The 27,791-nt window shown below is 32.8% G+C and overlaps 1 protein-coding gene across 5 annotated transcripts in view; it reads right to left on the minus strand.

Moving 5' to 3' along the window:
- Nucleotides 1–27,791, minus strand: part of RELCH (RAB11 binding and LisH domain, coiled-coil and HEAT repeat containing) — a 141,768-nt gene that overhangs the window by 62,761 nt on the left and 51,216 nt on the right. For all 5 annotated transcript variants that reach the window (XM_077135314.1, XM_077135313.1, XM_077135312.1 and 2 more), the window contains exons 9-13: nt 26,963–27,038; nt 25,876–25,971; nt 12,739–12,851; nt 5,007–5,097; nt 2,318–2,389 (exon numbers count right to left, since the gene is read on the minus strand). In XM_077135314.1, the coding sequence (XP_076991429.1) occupies nt 2,318–2,389; nt 5,007–5,097; nt 12,739–12,851; nt 25,876–25,971; nt 26,963–27,038 (448 nt within the window). The remainder of the gene's footprint in view (nt 1–2,317; nt 2,390–5,006; nt 5,098–12,738; nt 12,852–25,875; nt 25,972–26,962; nt 27,039–27,791) is intronic.

The following is a 27,791-nucleotide window of genomic DNA, read 5'->3' on the forward strand; positions in this document are numbered from 1 at the left end:
TAATAAATCTTACTTTTAAAAAAGAGAATTATTTTATAAAGAGAATTACTTCTATCTTTTCAGTAAGGACATGAGGTTACTACTAAATGCTACTACAGAAATAACTCATGCACTGTTGTACAAGGGCCAGATAGTATAATATTCCTGGCTTTTGCAGCCATAAGGTCTCTGTTGTGACCACTAAACTCTCTGCCTTTGTGATGTAAAAGCAGCCACAGATAAAATAGAAATGAATGGGCATGGTTGCATTCCAAAAAAACTTTATTTATACAAACAGATGGTAGAGGGAAAGCCCTGCTTTAAACTATGGTTATTTAAATTAAAATAATCATGATGCCACTTCATTTCCCTTCTAAGCCCTACACCTACTGGAAGATACCTGTAAGGGGACAAGGGTCCAGTGGTTCTCAAAATTTTTGGCGTCGGGTGGTTCTCAAAATTTTTGGTGTCAAGACTCTTATTCTCTCAAAAATTTTTGCACATTCCAAAAAGCTTTTGTTTCAGGTAGGTAATATCTATTGAAATTTATTGTATTAGAAAATAAAACTGAGAAATTAATATATTTATAATTTCATTTAGAAATAGTAATAAACTCATTAAATGTTAACATTTTTACGAAAAATAACTATGTTCTCAAAACAAAAAATCAGTGTGAAAAACAGTATTATTTTACATTTGCTGTAAATCTCTTTAACGCCTGATTTAAAATGCTTGCTATAAAAGAAGATGGTTGGATTCTCTTCTCTCTCTCTACCTTCAATTTGTTGTGATATGTGGTTTTGGTTGTATTTATAAAAATTCTTGCCTCATATAGGGCCTGTAATTGGAAATGGAGGAGTATTTAACAGCTTTTCTAATAAGAATGGACATTTTACTTTCATTTTATACCTAAACGGTCAAGATTAGTTCTAATATGGAATCTGTAACCATGATATGTGGCTAACTGATAATAAACTTTCAAAATCTGATACATTAAATTTCTTTAGTCTATCTTGGACCTTGAATACCTCTTTAACCCATGCATGATTTTGAATACCATGCATCAATCATTTGGGAAATAATGGACCACAGAGTTATGCGGAACTTCCCCAATACTGATACTTCTCATTACAGAATATTAAAAAAAAAATCACATTTGTTAGTACTACCACTAATCTCATCAGAAAAATCTTTACATATTTTGAAGCTGTCATGTTCATGGTGGTGGATACAAATTTTCCAAAATTCTAGTTCTTACTTAAAAGCTCTCATTTTATGTCAAAAAAAAAAAAGGGGGGGGGCAGTGTAATGGTGGTTCAGTGGCAGAATTCTCATCTATCATTCTAGAGAACTGGGTTTGGTTCCCGGAGCCTACTCATGTCAAAAAAAAAAAGCTTTCATTTTATCATTGGCAATAAATAATACATACTTATTTTTCTTGAAAAGATAAGATCACTGTCAGCCAAATTCCCAAGTCTCGAAAACCAAAGCTGTCTGTCAGTTGTTCTTTGAAGTAAAATTGGTATCCCATGGAAAAAAATGGCTAGTTCAGCTCACAACTCCAACAGTTGTCTAAGTTCCTGGAGACAACCATCATACTTCAGTATGCAGCAAAATGGCTTTATATGAGTATTTTCCTTTTTGTCATACAGAATATTAAAAATGACACATTCAAGGCTCAAGATTTAACAAAATAAATACTTTTACTGGTTCACCAAATGTATTTTTAAGCAAATTGGTTTTTTCTTTTATTATATGTGACAGTGAAGAATACAATACTTATTTGTACAGTCGGGTGCCACAGCCTTGATCTGTGCTGATGCACCAGCAGTTCTGCCCATTACTGCTTTTGCATCAATGGTGCAAATGCCACCACAGTGTAAAAAGATTTTAAAAAGTGTCAATATTATTATGAAAATAGTTTTCATTGGGTGGGCCACAGAGGCTCAGGGGCAAGAATGCTTGCCTACCGTGCCAGAGGACCCGGGTTCGTTTCCCGGTGCCTGCCTATGTACAAAAAAAAAAAAAAAGAAAATAGCTTTCACTTTATGGGACCCTTGAAAGAATCAAAGGAACCCCTCAGGATCTGCAGTCCACACTATGAGAAATGTTGATTCACTTTAATATATTTAAACTTAGGCAAAATCAGTGGTAATGTACCTATCTATATACAATGTGGTACTGTATCAAAGGTAATATATCTTCTGTGGCTCATCTTTTTCCTTTATTAGGATAGCATGTCCTAGAAGAATTTGGATTAAAATGCTCAAAGCACCTGAAAAAAAGCTTCTTTCCTATTAAAAAAAGAAGTTTTAAGGAAAAAAATGACAATTCTTACTGGGAGGTAAGGCGCCAATGCTCCACAGGATTCAGCCACAAGTAGTCGTCTTTCTGGGTATTTGTGATTAATCTAGAATAAAAATAAATAAATCAAGTAAACAGCATGCCCTTCCTTCCTCCAACAGAGAATTACTTTTCACCACAAATCCTGTTAAGAATGTAATGAAGTTTCTTCCTTTTCTACTTCTGGGAATTCCTGCTTGGCTATGCTTCGGTCAGGAATAAGGGAATCAGAGAGAACCTAAAAATGAGGCCACAGGCTCATTTGACCTAAAAAGGAGCCTAAAAATGAGGTTATCTGTCAGACGAAAATTATTTGGTAAGGTGTCTAGATATTACCTGTTTGCCTAAGATTAGGCTTTCTTAGGATGTCAGGAGAAAGTCAGGACCCTTCTCTAGCAATAGCAGTGTATTTGGAAAACCCAGCTTTTGGATATTATAGATGTGCTAATATATACTAGGGATGACTCAGGCTTCTTTTTTACCTAAGGAACTAGGTAATAACTAAATCAATGATTTACCCAAAGCCCTTGACTAGAGATATTTTGTATTTAAAATAAGCAGACTGCAATACATTCTTCTTTTTGCATATACAAAATGATGGGACTTTGCTATTGTGATGCCTACACTCAACTATAATAAAAATAACAAAATAATGACACATTGTGTTTTGTTCCCATATGTCTTCTTCACAGAATATAAATCTTTCTTTGACTGGAAAAGAAATATATTTGTTCTCATATTCCCTTATAAAAAGAAGATATAATTTATTATGTATTGGATGCCTAGATTAAAAAAAGAAGTCATAAAATAATCTACCATGCAACAGACTGGAGGTAGGCAGCTAGACAGAGCCGCTATATCCTTGTTTATTCAGGCTACAGAAGTGGAGGTGATAGAGATGTTAATAAATGACATCTCTGATTTAAATTTAATCTAGAAATAGTTACTTCAAAGGCAGAATCGTTTAAATGTCAAATATGTTGTAATAAACTTTCATTTTTTCCTTAGTCCAGCTCAGTGAGTCTACAAATTAAATGTACATGTGAAAACAAATTTCTATATATTAGTAATGAGAAAACTGAAAATAAAATTAAGAAAACAATTCTTTTTGCAATAGCATCAAAAAAGAATAAAATAGTTAGGTATAAACTTAATAAAATAAGAGTAAAATCCATACTTTGAGAATAAAACATCAAAAGAAATTAAAGGCCTAAATAAATGGAGAGGCATTCTAAATTCATGAATCAAAAGGCCCAACCTTATTAAGATGACAATACTAAACAAATTAGAGTTTTAACACAATCATTATAAAAATCCCAAATGGTTTCTTTGCAGAAATTGACAAGCTGATTCTCAGATTCATATGGAAATTCAAAGGACTCAAAAGAGTTAAAACAATCTTGAAAAGAACAAAGCTGGAGGGGTTAGAGTTTCTTCTTGGAGTGATGAAAATGTTCTAAAATTGACTGTGGTGATGGTTGCACAACTCTGAATATACTAAAAACCAATGAATTGTACACTTTAAATGGCTAAATTGTATAATATATGAATTATAGCTCAAAAGGTGTTGTTAGTATATTTTTTAAAAGTTAAATGTATACAAGAATATTGTATAGAATTATAAACTCAAAGTTGTGCTCAAGTTAATTTTGACTTTTTAAGTGATTAGAAAACCTCATCTAAATTATGACACAATATAACTTCTAGATAATATAAGGGATTTTTAAAGGTAATAAAGACTATATATAATGTTTACTTTATAGATTGAACTAGATATGATGCTACTGTATTTTAATGGAAAAAAACAAAACAAATGCCCAAAGAAATTGAGGATAGAACTTTAAGGCCATGAAATTTGTCACCATTCATAGGAAAAATATCTTAAGATGAGAGGCTGCTTAATGACCTAAAATCAAGCCTAGAAAATCAATGATTCTCAGTTCTACAGAAGAATATTAAAATTCAATATTAAACAAAAAAAATACTGCTACTAAAACAAGTCAATAATAAATATAGAAATATTCTGCATCAAAGGTTTATATTTTATATACTGTATATATTTATAATATATATGATATATTTTTATTTACTTATCCATAAACATATCTTCTGGCTCTTCCTTGAACTCAAGAAGCACTCCCACTTTAGGGTTTTTTTTTTAGTTTACTATACCTCACTTCATTCAAGTCTCTGCCTAAACATTATTTTCTCAGAGTCTTTCTGTGATGACTCTTTCTACAACAGCATTCCCCATCAGTCTCTAACTTTTACCTGTTTTATTTTTCTTCATTGCATATCACTACAAGACATCCTATAGTTTATTTGTTCATTTTTATGTCCCCACTAAAATGTCTTTGTCTTTTGTTCACCACTGTATCTCTAGTGAATACAATACAACAGTACCCGGCACTGGAAGTAATGCTTTGTATTTGCCCAATGAATGAATAAGTAAAGCATTCCAGAGGACTCAATCACTACTAAGTCACTCTGCATCATAATTTACATCCATATATTTCCTAATGTCATTTCTAAAAGAGCATATTAACATATACTTTATATAATTAATGCAACCAATTTTAAATGTAAGAAAAAAATCTATAAAATCATCTTGACTCAAAACCCCTTTAAAACATTTATAATAAAATAGAATAGAATGGTTATGGAAAACCCAATACATTGTTTACCTGTTCCCAGCACTGTGGTAAAAGTTCGGCTTCAACACGTGTTGGTCCAACATGACGTGCAAATGCCACACAACCAGTCAGTATCATTTGCCTAAAAACCAATACATATAAATAAATGAAAGACTTATATTTGCTTTAGAAAGCATAACAAGGACTAAAGGTTGAAAAGAGGCAGCTTTGTAATTCACAGAAAGTACTATATTTGCCCAATCAAGTTACATCTCATCAACAATGGACTATGCTGCTGCTAAGAGAATGAGTTCCTTAAATCGCTATTCAAGCAGTAGCAATATATGAGAGTCATTGTAGAGGGATTTCTGTGTTGGTGTGAGCTGAATATCATAACCTCCTAAATTAACTTCCCACATATACATTATGAGATTATAATCTGCCCAATGCTTCAGTTTCTACTAAATTTCAGTTTCTAGCCATTAAATCAATTTCTAACATTACAAACAATGGAATCATGTTAGTAGGAAAACTAGATGTGTTTATCAGCGTTTTTAGTATTGTATGTAAGATAACTGTGGTAGGCAGCATCTGATATGGCTCCCAATAATCTCTATCTCCTGATATGCATACCCTTGTGTAATCCTAATCCCTTGAGTATGTGGTGGACCTAAAGAAATGCTTTTAACAAAAAGATTATGACCAAAGTAATGGGATGTCACTTCTGAGATTAGGTTACAAAAGAATGTGACTTTTGTGGGGCTTTCTCTATTGTCTCTTAGAAGGTATTCTTTGATAAAGCAAGCTGCCACATTAGAGAGACCCATACGTCAGAGAACTGAAGGTGGTTCCTAGCCGACAGTCAGTGAGGAACTGAGGCCTTCAGTCCAACAATCCACGAGGATGTGAACCCTCCCAATCACATGTTTAAGATTAAAAGCAGATCCTTCCCTAGTTAAGCCTTGCTATAACCATAGCCCCAGCTGCCACCTTGATTAGCCTTCCTTCTAAGAGACCCTGAAGCATAGGATGTATATTCCTGAGCCACAGAAACAGTAAGATAGCAAATGGGTAACATTTTTTTTTTTTTTTTTTTTTTAAAGGAAAGACAGAGAGAAGGAAGGAAGGAAGGAAGAAAGGGAAACATTTTTAAACATTTTCTTGTTTTATTGTATTCTGTTTCTCCGTTTTTTGTTACATGGGCTGGGGCCGGGAATCGAACCGAGGTCCTCCGGCATAGCAGGCAAGCACTTTGCCCGCTGAGCCACCGCGGCCCGCCCAAATGGGTAACATTTTTAATTACTAAGCTTTGAAGTGATTTGTTACGGAGCAATAGATAAATAACTAATAACTTGAATTGACAGATTTCTAATTTTAAAATAGTACAGATTTTTAAATAAGACTTTTCACTCTTCAGAATAAAGTTCGATTTAAAGTGACCTTAAAAAGCAGTTTTAAGTTTTGCCACGTTTGATTGTCTAACACTTTAAGACAGTAAACGGACTCTGCCATCCCCCCCAAAAGATATGTTTTCAAGATGTTTTTGACGTATCCAACTTTAAGAGAAAAGAAAAAAGAATGCTTAATTCATATTACTTTAATAACCAGCATTTTAAGCCCAGATATTGCTGTTGTTTTTTTAAATGTCAATTTAACTGCAAAATGACTTAAAATTTCTATTTAGTTTAACCAAATTTGCTATGACTATTTCTTTAAGTTATTCAAAGAGAATAAAAAACTAAAATCCTCTGGACAGTAATGGGGAAAACATGGAACCAGAATGTCTTCATTGTATATTGCAGCATCTTCTCATTCCCCACCTCTCTTGTAATTTTTTCCACCTGTTCTTAATGCTCTCGGGTATTATGGACCCAACCAAGAACTTAAGCCACTGTATGCTGGGATGAGTTTCACTCTCTTTTCCATGGAAATACAACTAGTGAATGTTTTCTATTTCCTCCTACTTTAGGAAGCAAACAAATTAAAGCAAATAAAAAGAAAATGGCAAAAGAAAATACCAAGCTTTACAGACAGCACTCTAGCTGTCTGCTTCCCAGTGAAAATTTCCTAACATCTGATAATTGTTTTTTCCCACTATTGTTTTAAAAGAATGAGAAAGTGTATGTAAATGTAGGTACTATAAATATTTAATAACTGTGATGACTCAATTTTTTTAAAAAATTTAAGCAGTTTGAACACTTGTAAAAAGTACGCACTTGTACAGAACTTCACATAAAATGGCTTTAAATGAGTTACTATCCCCATATGAAAGATGTGCAAACTCTATAGTAAGAAAAAATGTTAAGACTCCTTACAAAAGACTTTAGTCAGCAGAGTTAAAATTCAAAGTCTGAGAAATGTGATGGGCTCTGAAAATGCTGTCTCTGAAATTGCTTGTCTGAAAGCAATAAAGGTTGGACGGCCTAGAAATTATTAAGAATAATGGAAATATGTTCCTGTGATAGTAAAAATAAATGTTTTTCCTACTAGTGGGCAACTTTGAACAGGGATTGTTATATGACAGAGGGAGAAATATGGTGTCAACTATAGACAAAGAACAGGCAAAAAGCAACATTACTGAGCATAAGATGAGGGTTTCTTGAGATGCTATCAAAGAAGCCTGAGATCATTAAATAAGAAAACATAATTATATGTCAACTATATTATTTTAACTTAACAACCTTGCTGCGTTTACTTGTTATTCACATTTTATAGAGTATGATTAATTGGTTGGTACATTTTAATAAATAAAAATATTACTGTAACATGAGAAGAGATTTAAGTGTGCACATGAATGCTAATTCCTGATGGATCTAGACCTGAAGTGAGGCTAATATATACTTTCGATCATCAGGTGGCAGCTATTAGCATTCCATGCAGAATCTACAAAACGGGCTCTAAGACTTGGAGATTTTGCCTTATGAATCTAAAAGTGGTAAATAGAACTGATGGTATTTAGCTATTAATTAAACTACCAAGATAAGGAATACTATTTTTCAAGTATAAAATAAAATATTAAGGGCGGTGCAATGGTGGCTCAATGGCAGAATTCTCGCCTGCCATGCCGGAGACCCAGGTTAAATTCCCAGAGCCTGCCCATGCTAAAAAACAAAAAAATTGTAATAAATAAAATATTAATTTTCCTATAAAATATCAGGAAATCTTCCTTAGAAAATTTTCAGTTTACGATGACTGATCCTAATGATGTGATTTAATTTCCCTTAATCCTATTTGACAACTCTGTGAGGGCTGCTGGTATAGCTAAGCAACTTGGCTAGGTCCTGAAAAGGTCATCTCTCCACTTGCTCTAGTATAGTTTGGTTAAGGGCAGGAAAGAAATATCTATTTATAGGGCTCTAAAGTCTGTATGACTGTTTTATTCTCAGTTTTGAGAGTTCCCTGAATTTTAAATTTTGAGCTTAATTTATGAGTTACTCTTATTTCTATATTTTCCAACATCCTGTGAAGAGGTAAAAACTAAAAAATCAGATAAAGCATTGGAATTTGATGAAACTACTGAATCATAAAGTACAATTTTATTGTTTTGCAACAGTGTAAACAAAAATAATTTTTTCATTAATATAGAAAATTATAACATAGAAAAACAGAATTTTTATCCAATTTGTACTCAGTTCACCTGCCCACCCATCAAACAAGATGAATACACTTGTACAGCCTCACTTAGAAGTTAAAGGTTTTAATCTCGGAGGCATTGTTGTCTGTTAGGCATCCAATACAGCTTTTCTTCTGGAAAAAAAAAAATCACCCTGATCTACATCCTCCTCCTTCACTGTCCTTAAGAAAAACCCATTTCTCCACTTTGGCAATAGATGTAGAGCTGTGGATTCCATCCTTGGTTGTGGGCATTTGACTCAGGATTAACCCAAACAAAACACTCCCTTGGCCATACCGTTATAGATTTAAGAATAGACCAGTGATGAAGATATTCATATATTGAAGTATTTTAATTTTTTTAAAAGCGTAAAAATTAAGAGCCCATGATGTGTTCACTTCATCTGTGGGAAAAAGGGAATATTTAGTCCTTAGAAATCAAAAGTGAAAGACAAAGGCAAAGAAATATTTGAACTAGAAGTTCAAAGGTAAGTAACACAAAGTATATAAATTCAACAAGAATAATTAGAATAAAAAAGTGGAAACAACAGGAGCTTTCAGAAGCTAGTGTATTCTATTAATCAAAAAATATATATGGCAGTGTTTCCTCTATTAATTTATATGTACCTTGAAACTTCAAAGGGTTTCATAAGTAAAGAAAAACTCTGGGATTTAAGTTTTGAGTAGCTGACTGGAACTAATTTTCAGAAGTTTATAAATAAATTTGATCATATTTAATAACAAATGATTTGAATAAAATGTATGTCCAAGGCCACGATAGTATCATTACACTGGAAAATTTAAAGGACTGAACCAAAGTTTATGAAGAAAAATCTAAGAGTTTTAGACACATATTTCTCAAACCTCTTTTGGAAGAAGAAGCAATTAACTACAAAATGCTTTCAAAACTGTCGATCTTGGGCGGGCCACAGTGGCTTAGCAGGCAGAGTTCTCACCTGCCATGCTAGAGACCCGGGTTCGATTCCCGGTGCCTGCCCATGCAAAAAAAAAAAAACGAAAAAACTGTCAATCTAGTCATGTAACACCATTTATGCCATACTAGAAATGTTCGGTAAAACTACTGAAAAGCCAAGGTATAATATGTAAGAGTTCATATATTTACATTTTTTCCATCATCATGCATTATGAGTTATAATTGAAGAGGTTTGGGAAATTATGGAAACTTGGGCTAACAATTCTTCAAATCTGCAAGAGACCAATGAATAGAGTTTTCTGATATTTGAACTTTACATTTTGCTTTTAAATTAGAATTTGATGTTGCTGGGTGATGTAATAGAAAATAACAGTTTTACAAAAAATAAACAATCCCTTTGAAAAATATTAAACTAAAGTTTCTCATAGAGCTTTCTACTTTCTCATGAAAGATCCACTTAATTACCTTATTTCATTTGTTTTTGTCCTACTCTTAAATATTTCAATCATGTTATTTTATAGTATATCATTGCCCTGGGTACTGGGAGGTATGTAGTGTAAATAAAAATCTTTCCTTGGACAACAATGGTACTCCTTATACAAACTGCATACTTGAACGTCTATAAAACTATGGCTAATATGCATCACAAACTACCTAGCCTTTAAATGAAGAGAATATTTCATACTCTATCCAATATGGTAGCCATAAGCCAAATGAGGCTATTCAACTTTAACTTAAAATTAATTAAAATTAAACGCAATGAAAGCACATCTCAAGTGCTCAATAGTCACACGTGGCTAATAACTACCATATAAAAACAGCACAGAGAATACTTCTATCATCCTGAAAAGTTCTACTGGACAGCAACTTTTATTTCTGTTTCTTATGTTTTCAGTACTTCTTCAATAATTTCTATTATTTGCTTTCTTGCCTTTATACCTATCTTCTTTCTCATTATTTTCATCTCTGTGCCCTTTTCATTCTGCCCTCAAGACTGAAAGTCCAGGTTTTCATTTAAAACATGGACTGAATTTCTAGTTGTGTCAATTCAATTTGTATCTAATATAAATTTGGAAACAGGGCATTTTTCTAGTTTTGTTTTGTTTTTTCCTTCTAGTATCTTCTCTTATCCCAATCTTTTCTCTCTAAATCATGAATTTTTATCTTCTTTTTAGGATACCAAATATATCTCTAAAAGGTTTTTTGGTTTTTGTAGTAAATTATTCCCCAAAATATATCTTTATTCTGGATTTTAAGAATAATTTTGATTTTACTCATACAGTAGAATTCTTGTGGGGTCCAGGTTGATTTTTTTTTTTGTTTACTAATGAAAGGAAATGTATCCAGCCCCAGCTTAGTGCAAGATAAAGGGAATGGCCACTGTTAATAGCTTCACTCCCAGGGATATTTCTAGTGTCAAGGAGACAATAATTTAATATGGTCCTGCTGAATCTAGTGTTTTTCTTCTTTTTCCAACCCTCAGTTCTCTTGACAATGATGAGAATTCGTATTGTAAAAGATTTGAGGGAGTCTAAAGCTTCATTCAGCGAAATGTAACATATGCCATGTACTTCTAGGGTTGTTTCTAGTTTTTACAACTTTGTTACAGGACTTTACAAAAGAATACCACCTGTTCTAGGATGAAGTATACCGCTTGCCCATCAACACTATTTCTTATTACTAGAAATAATGATTTCTGAATGGGTGAAGAGAGATGGACGCAGATGGGGAAGTGAATGGGGATACAAATAACTGGTTGCCTTGGACAACGGTAATGGTTGTCTGACCTAGGGGCAGACAGGGGGAGTGGTGGTACCTTCTTTCTACCTACATCTGAGCCAACTAAATCATATTTTCTCAAAGTGAAAAACATGAGTCTTAGATTGGATGTCTTAATCCAGCTTAATTTGTATTAAAGTAATAGAAAAATTTCTCATGGGTGACTGTTGCCCCTGTTTTTCACCAATGTTTAGTTTTTATCTCTTTGATTATGTCTTCAAAACAAATTCAAAGTTGGGAGAGGAAATATCAAGAAATGTTGACTTATTACCACTTTACACCAGAAGTCCACCCACTCAAAAACACAATGTTTTAAAAATAAACTCCGCTTGCTTTCTTTCGGGAACATTTTATTGTAAAGTAAACCTTAAGAAGTACCTAACAAGGTTTTTATTGCTTCCCTTTATAGGTTTTAGTAACTAACAAGGTTTTTATTGCTTGCCTTTCATGAATTTTGGTACTCATTAAAATCAGCACTGAGAATTTTTGTAAACAGAAGAAGTTAGGCTTCTTTAAAAATCTTTGTTTTCCTGAAGGCAGCTAAGATCCTTCCTACCTTGGGAACACTGGAATGCCTATGGGCTCATTAGATATGCCCCAATTCTCTGCTATGTGACCTACCTATGGCTTATGGCATATGGAGGGCAGAGGAAGAGTTGTCTTTTAACATATATATATAAAATAATTTGTCTCTACAATTCGTTTGGCCCCTATTTAAGAGATCCTCTCCATTGTACTGAGGATTTGGACATACCCTAATCAATAAGTACTAGGAAATTTTCTTCTATTAGAAGTGAGAAAATTGTATTAAAAGAAGACTAACTTTTCAAATCAGAAATAAATATTCTGCAATTTTCAGAAAATAAAATAATATTTATATATTTTTAAAGAAAGTTCACTAAAATTTAATATCATTTTGATGTAACTTATTTCCTCAAAAATACAATTCAGACAATATCCTTCACTAAGTACATGTGTCTAGTAGTCTTAAGAAACTATTAACGCTGTGAAAGAATAAGGTGTAAAATTTCTTTTAAAAAATTTAAACGTTAAAAATTGTGAGGGAATATGATAGGTGATAAGAACTCTGATCTTAGGATTTGCACATATTTTTGAGACATTTTTGTCTTAAGTTTTATTTATTACCCCTAAGTTAAATTCCTCAGAATGAGTTCCCTATTACCTGCTTGGTTTTGTAGTAAATTCCAGGTCACCTTAAAAAAGAGGATGGGAAGGGAAGGGTACTTGATGATAACACTATAGTTTGAAATGCACGGTATTAAACCATCAAGGAGTGATACCACGATGGTGGAAAGTTACAATGTCACTAAAATAAATTATCAGGAAGGAAAGAAGACATTTATATTAAAATGGTAATCTTGATGCCAAGTTTATAAAATTAATTATATAAAATAAGTCAACGCTGTATTCATATCCTAATGAAGTACTCATACCCACCTTTGCTCATCATCTGGCCTCTTGATCAAATTGAAAAGTATGTGGAGAAGCTGATCTCTCTCTTTAGGCTCAGGATGTAAGCATGCTGTACACAATATGAGGGGAATCAACTCCTAAAGAAATACGAGGTTGGAAAAATTCAAAGTAAAAATACATTGTGGAATATTCTTTTTCCCCTAGAGTATTGTTAAATGGATACTTGAAGTGAAAAAAACCTAAACATAAAAAAGAGCAAATTTAAATTTTGTTAAAGTTGATAATTCAAGAAAAAAACATCAAAAACACTAAATATATATATAAGTGTTGGTTGTGCAGAAGGTTCAAAGAACAACATTATAGTTAATTTAGATTCAAGTAACCTTGTTTCTTTTTAAATCCAGTACTTCCAAAAGGTCCACTATCTTTTATTTTAAATAACATTCCATCATGTAACAAGCTGATATAACAATTTTAATTTTGAAAGTGTCTTTAAAAAAAACTTACAGAAGTTCACTATATTTCGAAACTTAAAACATAACAGAAAATAAAGACAACTCTTCGCACTTTCAAAGACAACACATCTATCCTTCCTAAGATTAGCTATAATCTAACACTTGTGTATTCTTAACACCTAGCCAGTGGCTAATTGTGAAGAAGACCATTTCCACAGGTGTAACACAATTTCAGTACTACGATAGAGTATCAGGAGAAATGTTTTATGCTGAAATGAAAGTTTTTAAACAATATCTCATTTGCTGCGCATTCAACATGAAGAGACTAATTCAACATTTTGAAGGAAAAGTAATAGTCAAAGGTTATATTTCCTCATCCAAATAAAATTCTTAACACTAAAATATATTTAAAGATATTAATGTTTTTTATTTTGGAATGGATTTTCAAATCTAATAAGAAAAATCCAAGTGATAAAATGTTTTTGGAGAGAAATCCTCTAATGTATATAAACAATATCTTGCAGGTATTTTAAAGAAATCACTATGACATAGTAAGGAAAGAACGACCACCCCTATCCCATTTCTCTTTTCCATTTGTCTCCCAACCCAACAAAAAGTGCTAGGAGATTAAAAATTGGATTGATCATTATGTAATGATACCCCAAAAAAGTATACACTGTAAAAGAAATATAATCGTCTTGAAACATCCCTTAAAAAACAGATATGATTTCTAGAGGGAGCTGAAACTGGGAAAGACTAAATGCATGGCCTAGACATCCCTTTCCATACTTTTAAAAGTTTTTATATGCTATTTAAAAATTCTAATTACCTGATATAAATCTTAAATTTGAAGCTACAAAGATGCAGGTAAGAAAAGCTCAGAAAATATCTATGAAAGTAAAAATGAATTAAAAACATTTATTCTGTCATTTTCAATCTTCCTATTTGGACACTTCTGTAGGTTTTACATTAATGAGTAATTGAAAAGCAAAAGAAAGCACAATTAGGGAAAATATTTTTGTATTATGAATGGGAGACAGAGTATACATATGGATATATTGTTAAGTAATGTTTTCACCCTATACTTAATATGAATATTGATGCATTAATCTTGATTTTGTTGGGGAAAAAATATAACATTTTACAAAATATTAAAAATTCTGTCTGGTTTGGATATTTAACAATACTAGTCCTGCTACCAAGGGCTATCCCAAATCTTAGAGGATTCCATGAGGCTGCGAAGGACCAATAATACTAATGAGAGGACTAAACATTGCATCACCAGGTCATCCCACTGAAAGCAGAACCTTAAGGATGGAAAATACTTATTCTAGGAGGCATTAAGAAAAAGAGAAAATATTCAGTGCTTGAAATCCAAGAAAAGCTCTAAAAATTTTACTTGTACTTTCCCCTCATGCTAGGTCTTTCTCTCTTCAAGGCTTTCCTGCTTCCTCCTAATCTCCCTTCCTGCTTTCTTGCTGTCTCTTCACATCTACATCTTATGTTATTTTTTCCTTCCTCGTCATATTCTACTACTCTTCAAATGAAGAAGTTCTGAAATAAATGTTAATATGTTTAACTATAACTGCAAAACACACACACAAAATACATACACACAATACATACACACATATGCATTGTTTAAAATATGGAGTATGATCTTTATCTTCATTCTCTCAAAAACAAGCGTTCCTAATAACTGTGTACTGCTTAATTTTTCTGCCTTTCATTTTCTTTTTTTAACTGAATGAAAGTCACAAATTTCTCTGATCTTCAGTTTCTTCAACTGAAACATATAGGAATTAATATTATTGTAGAAATGGAAAACACTTCAAATGTTACACAATTCCCTTATCTATTATTAAGGGAACTGTCATTTTTTTCTTCTGAGATCAAAGATGACATCAAAAACCCTTCTCAATATAGTACTCCTAGCAGCCATTATCAATCAATTCAAACTGACACATGGGAGGAAAACCATTTGTTACTCCTTTACTTCAAAATTCTGAGAATTTAGGATCTTTGAAGAAAAATATTTTTCATTGTTCATAATCATAGTTAGTAATAACTTATACTTCCGTTTGCTTTTATTTCTTGCTGACGAAACTAACAACATATGGAAAATCATCGCCAATAACTTCTTGTTGGTACTTCATGCAAAGGAAACCTGGGTATATCCTCCACATTAACAGCTGTGACAGTTAACAAATCAGAGTGTAAAGTACTTCCACCTCCAGATGGCTTGCCATATAGCAGCCATAGTTGAAAAGGCTAGGAAGCAGTGGTTAAAAAAAATTAAAAGTAGAAAGAGTGGTCTTTAGAGACATTAAGGAATGCTATAAGGATTTAGCTGATAAGTTGGGACTGTCTCACAACATCCTAATTTCTCTATCATTCATTTATTTATTAAGAATTTCTATTTGTACCACTTGTGAAACTGAATTCTGTAAGTATACATTGCTGTGTTATACAGTCATAGTTATCTACTGTGAATTCATCTCTTTCAAGCCTCTGAAGTACTAATAAATACGCACCAGAATTTACTAAGTCTATATTTAACATTTCCACACTATTCATAAAGTTATAGGTTTTCCCTTGGCCTCAGCTCTTCAAATTGAAGAATTCTAGTCTTTAAAATCTTTCCTTTAATTCTGAATTCAACAGGTGGCTAAATTTCCTTCAGAAGATAAGGTTATGTGTTTAAAAAATATCTTGGCAAGATTACATATAAAAGAAATATATTGAAAAACAGGTCAATTTTAGGCATTGACTCTAAGAGCTCAAGGATTTTCCACATGAAAAAAAAAAACCATTAAGACAATATGTCTTAAAAAATCATTAAGACAATTGTCTAATGACAATAATGAAATAATTAGATATAAACAAACATAGCTTTGATAATATTTCCAAAAGGTTGATTTTTGCTTACTGTTTACCTACTGATCTTTAGAGAAGAAATCAGTGTAATAATCCTCTTGTAGGAGGTATTCCAACACTTTCTTACCACACTAGAAAAGTTATGTCTAAGACTTTCAAACTCATTAATGTTTTAAGTTTAAAGTAGCAACCAGCACCTTACTAACATCAATACTTTTTGCTTTAACTTATTTTGTTTTACTAGTTGTAACAACAAAGCTAGTTTTCACTATGTGAATTAACCATTATCCCTCAAATCCTAGGTTATCCCTGTAATTTTATATGAAATTAACTGGGAAAGGCTTCTAGCATTTGAATGTGATCTTACCCTAGGTACAGTCTATTTTTTCCAAGATTTTATCATTTGAAGTTTTAAATCTTAAAGAAGAATCACCTGAGAATATAAATTAGTACAAATGTATACTATAAAACAGAAAAAAAAAAAACCTCATCTAAAATAGTGGGAATGATTAGATATTAAGAGGAAAGAAATGAAGTAGGAAATAAGATCAGGCAAATTTTTTTAACATGTAAAAAAAAGGCATGGGAATATTGGTAAGATTAAAGCCTCAAGATTTGAAAGGATTCAAACAGAAAAGGAGGCACTACTTTTTTTTTTTTTTTTTTTTTTTTTGCATGGGCAGGCACCAAGAATTGAACCTGGGTCTCCGGCATGGCAGGTGAGATTCTGCCACTGAGCTACCGTCATACCACCCCGGAAGGCATTACATTTTGATCAGATGCCAAAGAGCCAAGTTTGAGTACTTCAGGTCAAGAATCAAAATCCTACACAATTGTGAGACCAAAAGGAAAGATGTTTATTTGGTACAAAATTTATGTTTTGGATAGCACAATACCTAATTTAACTTGTATGATTACTTTAGTTGAACATTATTGAGTGCATGGAATCTTGAATAGGTCGTGAGATCCTGTTGGTTTGTCCAGGTTAGTGTGATGCCCTGATATATCTCAGAGTAATTTGGAAGAAGTATTTGCAAAGTCCCCTTGGGGGGCTGGGGAGAAAGGAAATATTCAACTTCCCTATTTGGAGAATTCCTGATATTCTCACAAGCAGTGGAGACAATGAAATCAATAGACTGAGCCCTTGATCTTAGAGTTCACCCCTATGAAACTTATTCCTGCAAAGGATAGGCTAAGCCTACTTAGAGTTACGTCTAAGAGTCCCCTGAGGGAACCTCTTTCGTTGTTCAGATGTGGTCTCTCTCTCTAAGCCAACTTGACAGATGAACTCACTGCCTTCCTCCCTCGACCCCATGTAGGTCATGACTCCCAGGGGTGTAAATTTCCCTGGTAATGTGGGACAGAAATCCTGAGATGAGCTGGGACCCAGCATCATGGGTCTGAGAAAGTCTTCTTGACCAAAAGGGGGAAGAGAGAAGGGAGACAAAATAAAGTTTCAGTGGCTGAGTGATCTCAAACAGAGTGGAGAGGTTATCCTGGAGGTTATTCTTATGCATAACACAGACATCTCTTTTTAGTTTATGGTGTACTGGAGTGGCTGGAGGGAAGTACCTAAAACTGTTCAGCTGTGTTCCAGTAGCCTTGATTCTTGAAGACAATTCTATAAAGATATAGCTTTTTATAACGATATGGTTTTTACAATGTAACCATGTGATTGTGGAAACCCTGTGTCCAGTGCTCCTTTTATACAGAGTATGGATAAATGAGTAAAACAATATGGATAAATAATAAATAACAGGGGGGGGATAAGGGTAAAATAAATTGGGTAGACTGAAATACTGGTGGTCAATGAGAAGGAGGGGTAAGGAGTACGGGATGTATGAGTTTTTTCTTTTTATTTCTTTTTCTGGACTGACACAAATGTTTTAAAAATGATCTTGGTGATGATACACAACTATGTGATGATATTGTGAGCCATTGATTGTACACCACATATGGAATGTATGCGTGTTAAGATTTCTCAACAAAAATATATTTTTTAAAATTCTACACAATCCTAGAAAGGCAACTAATTGGACTAGTTGATAAGTCCAATATATTATAGTTTCTGGCTTACTCTCATTTTGCCACTGAAATTATTTCCTATAATTAAAGTCTCCTTTAAACATTTTGGATAGTTGTTATTCTTAAATGTTCCATCTAATCTTTTGCCTAAGAATTAAGCAATAATGAATTATAATTTAAAATCAAGTATTGACAAAGTTTCTTATATTTACTTTAACCCTCAACTACAATGCAATTTTTGACTAATCCAAAACTAAAATCCTCATATTGTTATTGTTCACTTATAATTAACTCTAAAAAAAATTCAGAAAATTCTGCTACAGTTGAGTCCAACATCATAGGAGGATATATTTGATTAAACGTCATTTGATTTGCATATTCTATAAGAAACATTTCACTTAATTTGTATGTTTTGGAGAGGATACACACACACATAAGAATATCATTAATTCATTTGAGAATGGTTTTCTTTAAATCAAGAATGCTTTGAAAATGGTATCATTCTATATATATAAATATATATTATAATTAATATATATATAAAAGCTTACAAAATCAATACAATGTTTAAGAACAATCCGAAGGAAAGAGACTACGTAGGCTAAAACAACTAGGAAGGTTTAGGAATGACTGGAGAAGGAAGAATAAAAAAGGAAAATAAAAGGAAAAAAAAAACTTCATACTGAAGCAGCTAAAATATCCTTGGAGATATCAAGTATAATGTGACAATTAGAAATTCAATAAGCTGAGAAACAAATGTGCAAAATTTAATACATAGCATAGAAAACAGAGAGGAACCCAACAAGACTGGTCAGTACAAAACGAGGAAAACTAGACATACTTCTTGGCAGAAGTTAAATTTTGATAAAGAGAATATTCATGAATTATCTGAGAAGTACTCAGGGAATAGTCTGTGGAGAGAAATGAAATAAGCAAGTTACATGCAGAGAAATTCTCTGACAGAGGCAGCCTATAACTAGGGAGAAATTAGTTGATAAGGGAAATACTAAACTTGAAGATAAATTCTATAATGCCTTGATAAGCATTAGAGAACAATGAAAAACTAAGTTCCAAGTATGAAAATAATAAGATGAAAATGTTTGAAGAAGTGTGTATGTGAACAGCTATGTTCAAGTTAAAATGGAAAGGGAAAAGACTAGGTAAAGAAAGTCAGTGAAGTTCGGCTGTTAGAAAGAAGGCATGAGAACGTGACCTGGAATAGAAAAACATCTATAAAGCTATCTAGTTGTAGGTCACAAACTCAAGGGACTAGGAGAACCAAGAAGGTAACATGAACATATAAAAGGTTTAAGGAAAGCAATATGATCATAACAGAACACTGGACTTTAGTGTCTAGGAGCAGTAAGATATGGGGGCAAATGCAGCTAACTAGAGACCCATGTCTCATCTAAACAGGACAGGAACTACTGAACTCCAAGTGAAGGAAACATTTGGAAATCCAAGCTCAGTTCTTCTGGATTTATGATGTTTCCAGAAAAGCAGGAAATTTTGTATTTTTAGGTAAGATACTTCAAGTTTTAAAAGTTTAGTAACTAGCTCATCATAGCAACGAGTGGGCCAAACAAAATGTTATCAATGAACCATAGCGGGTCTGCAGATAGAGTGCAACTTCTGATTTAGATTGCCAATTGGCACTTCGCCAGAATGTTAACAATAATTGTTAAAGAAAAAAAGATACAGAGAAATATATGTTATGAAAACACCCAAGAAGAAAACAGTATTACTCACCCCAGGAAAAGTTCTATACTTCAAGGGCTGCTAAAATATTGATTCTTAGAATTATTAATATCTATAATTCCCAAGGCGCAACCTTCAAGAAGCCTCACAGAAGTACTCACATTAATTTAAATCTCTGTTACTGCTGAAGAGCCTAAAATTCACTCAAACAAAACAAAATGAAACAAACAAAACCCAATAACTAGGTAAAGAAGATTGACCTAGCTTATTTACTTTCTCATAGAGTTATAACCATTATATAATAATTATTACACTGTTATGCAATAATAATAACCACATAAGTAAAAAACAGTTTGGAGAAACTATTTTCCATGAAGCAAACATAAATAACTATGTAAAAGAGCAAAGTTAAGTTTCTCAGAAGAGGGGCAGATCTTTAAAGGTACTATATTTTTAAAACTTTTAGGTCAATTCCCAGTCCATGCACCCCTCCTCTCAAAAACAAAAACAAAAACTCAGGGAATCTCGTCTCTCCTTTGCTCCCCCCCCACCCCCCAACCCCGGCTTTAGTGAGATCTAGTTCATGTACATAAAATTCATGCATTTAAAGCAATTCAATGTTTTTTTTTTGTTCATTCATAGAATTGTGCATCCATCACCAAAACCTAATTTTAAAACATTTTCCACATCCCAGAAAGAAACCCCTTACTCATTAGCCAGTTACTCTCTATTTCCATTCTTCCCAACCCATCCCAGCCCCTGGTTTCTGCTCTGCTTTTCCACCTTAGCTAGGCCACAGTATATATTTCCTTAGAATAGAAGGAAAATCAAAGTTAAGTTTTGATGTATTAGTTTAAAATACTTTTAGAAGAAATTCTCTATGAAATATTATTTTTAAAGTTATAGAACTTTCCCTTCAAATTCATTTAAAATAGATTGCAAAAAATCAACTTGTGGGGGGGTTCATATTTACTCTATACTAGAAAAACATATTTATCCCATAATTTGACTCTAAAGATTCAACTTTGCTCAATCTAGACAATAAACTAATCTAGACAATAATCTAGACAATAAACTAATGTCTAGAAGATTAGTTTATAATTTTAGGCAAGGAAACCTTTTAAAATACTAGCTGGTAAAAAGATACTATCATTATTTCAGGGATTTTAAGATATACATTTTTTCACTTTTTAACATTTCTGAAATTGAGATACCATGTCATAATTTAATTAGAATTCCTTTTCTATGTTAAAGATACATAATTGTTATAATTCATTGCATCTTAGAACTGAAATATGACATGGAATTTAGAAAATGTCATAAATATAATTTTGCAGCGACCTGCAAGTTGACAGAGGCTGTTACTTTGCTGTTTTTAAAAGAAAATAAAAACAAATAATGCTGAAGTCTATATTCATTTTGTTTTTTCCACTTTTCTAAAAAAAATTTATTAAATAGCGTTTAGTCACACTTCAAGCCACTCCTTTAAAAACAGTGGGTGCGCGAAGGCATGTCTATACACTTGGGCTGGATTGTTTGATATGTAAATAAAACTGTTTAAAAATGAACAGAGAAAAATAAGTGCAAGAGAAAATGTGGAGAAAGAGATGTACCTATTCACTGTCAGTAGAGAAACAGAGAAGTGCAGCACCTTGGAGAGCAGTGTGGTGGTTCCACAGGAGGCTAGGGATGGGGTTGCAATATGATCCTGAAACCCTAGTGCTCAGTATATACCTGGAGGAACTGAGAGTGGGACACAAATGGACATTTGCACACTGGTGTCTATCGCAGCAGTGTTCACAATCCACAATGGATGGAGGTGGCCGAAGGGTACAATGACAGAGGAATGGAAGGGGTATATATACAATGGTGTATACATACAACAGACTACTGAGCAGCCGCAAAAAGGAATGAAGTTGTGAGGCATGCAACTAGTGAATAAACCTTAAGGACTCTATGTTGAATGTCAGGAACAAAAAGACAAATATTATCACACCTCATTCATATGGACTAACTATAATTTAAAAACCGGTGAACTGAGTTGAGAGCATGGGTTATCAGGTTGGGGCCTATTGTAAAGGGCCCTACACCTGTAAGCTCTTACAGCAGTCACATGTATTCAGGAGTTGTAACTGCTATTTCTAAATTCTGAGATACTGAGCTGTTTGTTGAAAACCTGGTCATTCCCAGAAACTTCGAGTATTTGAGTGACACCTGAGACTCAGAATTAGAGCTCTGAAGCTATGAAAGTCAGCAGTACCCTATATGGAAATTTGACACCTGAGACTCAGAATTAGAGCTCTGAAGCTATGAAAGTCAGCAGTACCCTATATGGAAATTTTTTAAAAGTTGAAAAATGGATCTGACTTTGAGTAGAGATATGAATGAAGCTGATCTGGATAGGACTAAGGTAAATCAGAACATCATCCATATTTTAAAACTTCAACTTCTGTATGAAACTAAAGGGAGAGATGTTTATTGGGTGCAAAATTTATATTTTGGGTAGTGTGCATTGTCTAATTTAACTTGTATGGTCAGTTTAGTTGAACACCATAAACACATGCAATTTTGAAAGGGCGTGAGATTTTATTTGGTTTGTCCAGGTTAGTGTGATGCCCCGATAAATTCCAGAGTGATTGAGCAATTTATTTGGTGCAAAATTTATAATTTGGTAGTGCATTTCCCAACTTAACTTGTATGATCAGGTATACCATAAGTATATGGAATGTACATGGAATCTCGAACAGGGTGTGAGTCTTTGTTGGTTTGTCCAGGTTAGTATGATGCCCCAATATATTCCAGAGTAATTGGGCAGTGAATAAAGAAGTACTTAGAAGGTCCCCTTGTGGCCCTGGGGAGAAAGGAGGAAATATTCAACTTCCCCAACTGGAGAATTTCTGATATTCTTGCAAGCAGTGGGGATAGCCAAATCAATAGGCCAAGCCATCAATCTTGGGGTTCACCCCCAAGAAACTTATTCCTGCAAAGGACAGGCTAAGCCTACTTAAAATTATGCCTAAGTTTCTTCCAGGGAATCTCTTTTGTTTCTCAGATGTGGCCTTTTTCTCTAAGCCAACTTGGCAGGTGAACTCGCCGTCCTCCCTTCCTATGTGGGACATGACTTCCAGGGGTATAAATTTCCCTGGCAACACAGGACAGAAATCCCAGATGAACTGGCATCAAGGGATTGAGAAAGCCTTCTTGACCAAAAGGAGGAAGAGAGAAAGGAGACAAATGAAGGTTCAGTGGCTGAAAGATTTCAAACAGAGTCAAGAGGTTATCCTGGAGGTTATTCTTATGCATTACATAGATATCTCTTTTTAGTTTATGGTATATTGGAGTGACTGAGGGAAGTACCTGAAACTGTTGAGCTGTGTTCCAGCAGCCTTGATTCTTGAAGACAACTGTATAATGATAGCTTTTACAATATAACTGAGTGATTGTGAAAAACTTGTGTCTGATGTTCTTTTTATCTAGGGTATGGACAGATGAGTAACAAATATGGATAAAAAAATAAAACAAATAATAGGGGGCAAAGATTAAAATAAATTGGGCAGATGGAAATACTAGTGGTTAATGAGTTGTGTTTATGTTGCATGCCACTTATCTTAACTTTTTGGAAATAGTAAAGGTAAAACTCAATTTGTAAAACTTTCATTTTAATCATATATATGTAAGTATATACCAGCATGTTATGCATTTACTGAGTATACAGCAAATAAAATTTGAAAAACACTAATTTAAAGACCAGATATTATGCAGATTTAAAAGATGAATAAGTTATTTATATACTGATAGCCAAAGATATCCAAAATATAATGTCATGCAGAAAAAAGCAAAATGAAAAACAAAATGTATACAATATGGTGTCATTTGTGTAAATGATGGAAAAAGATCATATATTTGTATTTGTTTACACATGCACAAAATATGTCTGATAGAATATACTAGAAGTTAATAAAATTGAGTGCATGTGGGATGGTGGCTCAGCAACAGAGGATGAAGAACAGTTTATATTGTATTTGTTTTTATATCTTAGAATTTTTAAAGCATATAAATGTACGACTTAGTCAAAACTTTAAAGGCAAACTATTTCTAATGCTTTATTTAATCAGCTAGGAAATTATTACTATCAATTAATTTACTAATGAACATTTTTATTATATTTACATACCAATAAAAAGGTTTCTACTGAGAAGAAATTATACAAAAGTTAAGAAATAAGGAAATTAAAATGTTAATCCTTCAATCACAAAAGCTTTTTAAAAATATACATTTAAAGGACCAGGATGAAATATTAAATACATATTAAATAACTAATATTAAATATCAAGGGATGTAATGAGACAGTTTTTTCCCCTTTATGTTCAGGAATTGGTTTCCATTCAAACCAAGATATACTTCATCATTTATCAATTTAATTTTGAGGGAATACTACTTTGGGATACTACAAATGGTAGTTTTTCTGATAAAATAGAAGAAAGTAAAAATAATTCAGTAAACAGACAAATGATCAGTTCTTCATGAAATTTTAAGTATATAAAGATTTTTTTCAAATATAAGAAATTTAAAATCAGCCAGAAAAATAACATCATACATAAATTAAATGTTATGTATATGAATATATACTTGTATTTATATTTATCTTATTTATATATAGATTCTTATCTAATTACTTATGATGCAAGTTTATAAATTATTTTCATGCAGTAGAATCAGATTTCAATAGTAGAGTCTTTTATGATAATATGGAAAATTAAAATGAAAGAGCTAAAACTGTATCTCATGATAATTAAATTTCTGTGATATTTTAAAGATTATATTGAGGAAACATAGTAAAAAAAGTTGCAAACATTAATGCATTACATGAATTATGTTACAAGCTGAGAAAGGAAAAGAAGCTCAAACACCATTCTGCCAGGCAGAACTGCAAAACAATATGAAATTAGACACTGATCCCTCAAGACATAGAATATTTTCCACATTTGTCAATATCTTACAACTATTTTTAAAATAATAAGGTAAAATAAAACCATCTGTAAGAAAATCTTTTTTATTAAAAAATACCTAAAGGAATACAATTTCCAAAAGCTCTCTAAATACGCTTTCTTGAGGATCAGTATAAATTTCTTGTGCTAAACGGATAATTAAAGATAAGCTTTAAATGGAATTTGCGAATGCATTATGTACCTATCATACTGTAGGTCCCCTGATAATTGTGATTGAAATAAGTGGTAAATATTAAGAAAATAACAGTGTAAATTTATATGATACATTCTAAAATGTTCTTAAACCATTTTTCATAAAAAAAATTTGGGAACTGGAAATTTATCTCATATATTGAATAATTCAAATTAACTTATCTTGTTTTGCAAACAAATGATTCACTCATCTAAATGAGACTACAGATAATTTGCCATTAATCTATTATAGGCTAAATATAACTATGAAGATAATATTTCCTATAATCTTTATGGCTTATAACACAGGCTATGTGTAAAAAAGTATTTGCACCTGTATTTTGGATATTTAAAGCATCTTTCAACAAGTTAACTACCAAAAAAACCAAAAATGTACTTTTAGAAGTTGTTTTAGTCAATATTATAGCTATCCTATCATTTTAAGATAAGTGTAACTTATTGTCAAATACACTAAAACTAACAATTGTAATAGGAAACTACAAGTATATTCAAGAAAATAACATTATTAGTCCCTGTTAATTTTCAGTCCAAACAGCGTCCATTTCTGTAGACATATCAAGAAGATCATATTAAAAGCAAAGATAAAATATACTAGTTAAGTGGTAATGTAAAAAACGGACAGTGTTTCTGGCACATAAATGGACCTACAGTAATAGTTAGTACTGCAGAAGCTAAGAATGCTTTAAGCAAAACTTGAAAAACATGAATACCATGCAGTTTTACTGAACTCACCTGACAGAGGTGTAAAACCATTCTCTAGGAGCAGAGATGCATGCACAAAAGTAAGAATATGATTGCAAGTAATAGACTTTACCAAAATAAAAATATAACACTAAACTTCAAAATGACAAAAAATGGACAACATGATGAGAACTGATGTATGAAAATATTTTTACGTGTCTCACCTCTCTCTTTGCTAGCAACACATTAGGAACAATGTGTGGCAGGCAGCGTCCCAGCATTAACATAACACTTTTTTCACTGTCTGCGATCCGGGACACCTAGAAAGCATAGGATTAATAAATAATAGTGAAAACATCCTTGTTGCATGATAGCAGTTAAAGTTCATGCTTAAGCATCACACTCTCTTCACCTCTGCTCCAAACATACATTCCAAAGTTACAATAATAATAACTGTAGTAGTACTAGTAGTAGTAACCACGTCCCCAAATGGATAAACATGTCTGTGGCCAGAAATGGATTAAAAACATCAGTAAACAAGTCAGGGAGGCCTGCTAGCCTCCAGTTATAGGAACAAAATAGGACAGCCCAGACCCCATGGGGCAGCTTTGGTGGGGTTTCTTCTGTTCTAGAAAAGGTGTCTAAAAAGCTTCAACTATTGCCTGACACTATTAATCTAATAAAGCTGCATACTAAGGTTATACAAGGAAGCAGACCGATCTTGCAATGGGGATTACCAGAAGTACATCCAAAACATCCCCTAGTTTTTTGATATCGTCAATGACACTGTGGGACTGAGCCCATAAGGGACCAAGTGGAATCAACTATAATACAACTAGAAAAAGAGGAGTAAATATAAAGAGAGACGAAAAACAATCATTAAAAAAAAAAAAACTTCAAGATGAGCCTGCAACTACAATTAAAAAACACTTGAGGAAAACTAAAGACAATTTCCATGAAATGAAAATAATAGGATAATCTAAAAATAACTAAAATATAAAGTGCACACTTAATTTTCTGAATTATACCAAAGAGAGGCATATATCATATCTTATAGACATAATAAATTAAAAATATAGATTGCTGAAGGTCACTTTAATATTAATAAACAAAACTTTAATCCAGAGAACAGAAATGATCAATTACCTCCTTAAAGTTTAAAATTTTAGGAATAAACTTCTTAAAACATTACTTTAAATAATAGATTTGTATTTGAAATAAAGGCTAACTACAGCTGCTTTGAATCAGATACTAAAAAGAAAAAATCAGAATGTTTTAAGAGAGTGTCAACAGTAATCTGGCATAATTTACCTCTGATCCTAAACGACTATCCGCTGACATTCGACAAAAAGAGAGTAGGGCTTGGTGGAAAGCAGGAGACAATTTCCTAGAAGAAAATATTGGATGAAAAAGAAATGATATCAAAGACTTACCACTGACATTTAAGGAGAAAGTAAGTTATGTTACAACTTCCATTCTTGCATTAACCTTAACCTCCCAGCCACCACACACAAATGTTAACCAGATTTCACAGCTACCAATTACTTGAACCATACTTCATTCAAATTATACAGTTGGAAAAAAACCTGCTTTTTAGAGAAAGTGTTTTTTTTTTTTAGGGGTGGTGGTGGTGGTGCCCTCTAGACTGCAGTTGAACTTTCATCAGCACATGCATGATAGCAAACTCCCAGAGGCTGGGGAAAGAAACAGCAGAAAGGAGAAGGCAGAGAAATCCATAGAGCACACAGAATCCCAGGAGTCAAATATTCAGGGTGGCTGGTAGGGTACCCCAAGGGTATGACTTCAATAACGCAGCTATATTAGCCTACCCTAAAGGCTGCCTTGGGCCCACCTAACAAAGCTTAAAGGTAAATGTCAAAAGGATTAGACTAGAGAAAGCTTATTTTTTGCAACTGAAAATATTAACTAATTTATGTTTAATAAAGGTTAAAACACCATTTATATTTTTAGCACAACATTTTTCTCTAAGTGGTAGTATTCATAAAATTATGACTAAAGTTGTATTTTACTTATTCAACCTACTAAGAGTCTAAAATAGAGCTTATTTAGTTTACCAGATGCTAGTACATGCTAATTGTGATTATATGATTATAGAACTCTTAGAATTAGAGTGAGATGC

The sequence above is a fragment of the Tamandua tetradactyla genome, chromosome 18 (genome assembly GCF_023851605.1).
Source record: "Tamandua tetradactyla isolate mTamTet1 chromosome 18, mTamTet1.pri, whole genome shotgun sequence".
In the NCBI taxonomy this organism is placed as follows: Eukaryota; Metazoa; Chordata; class Mammalia; order Pilosa; family Myrmecophagidae; genus Tamandua; species Tamandua tetradactyla.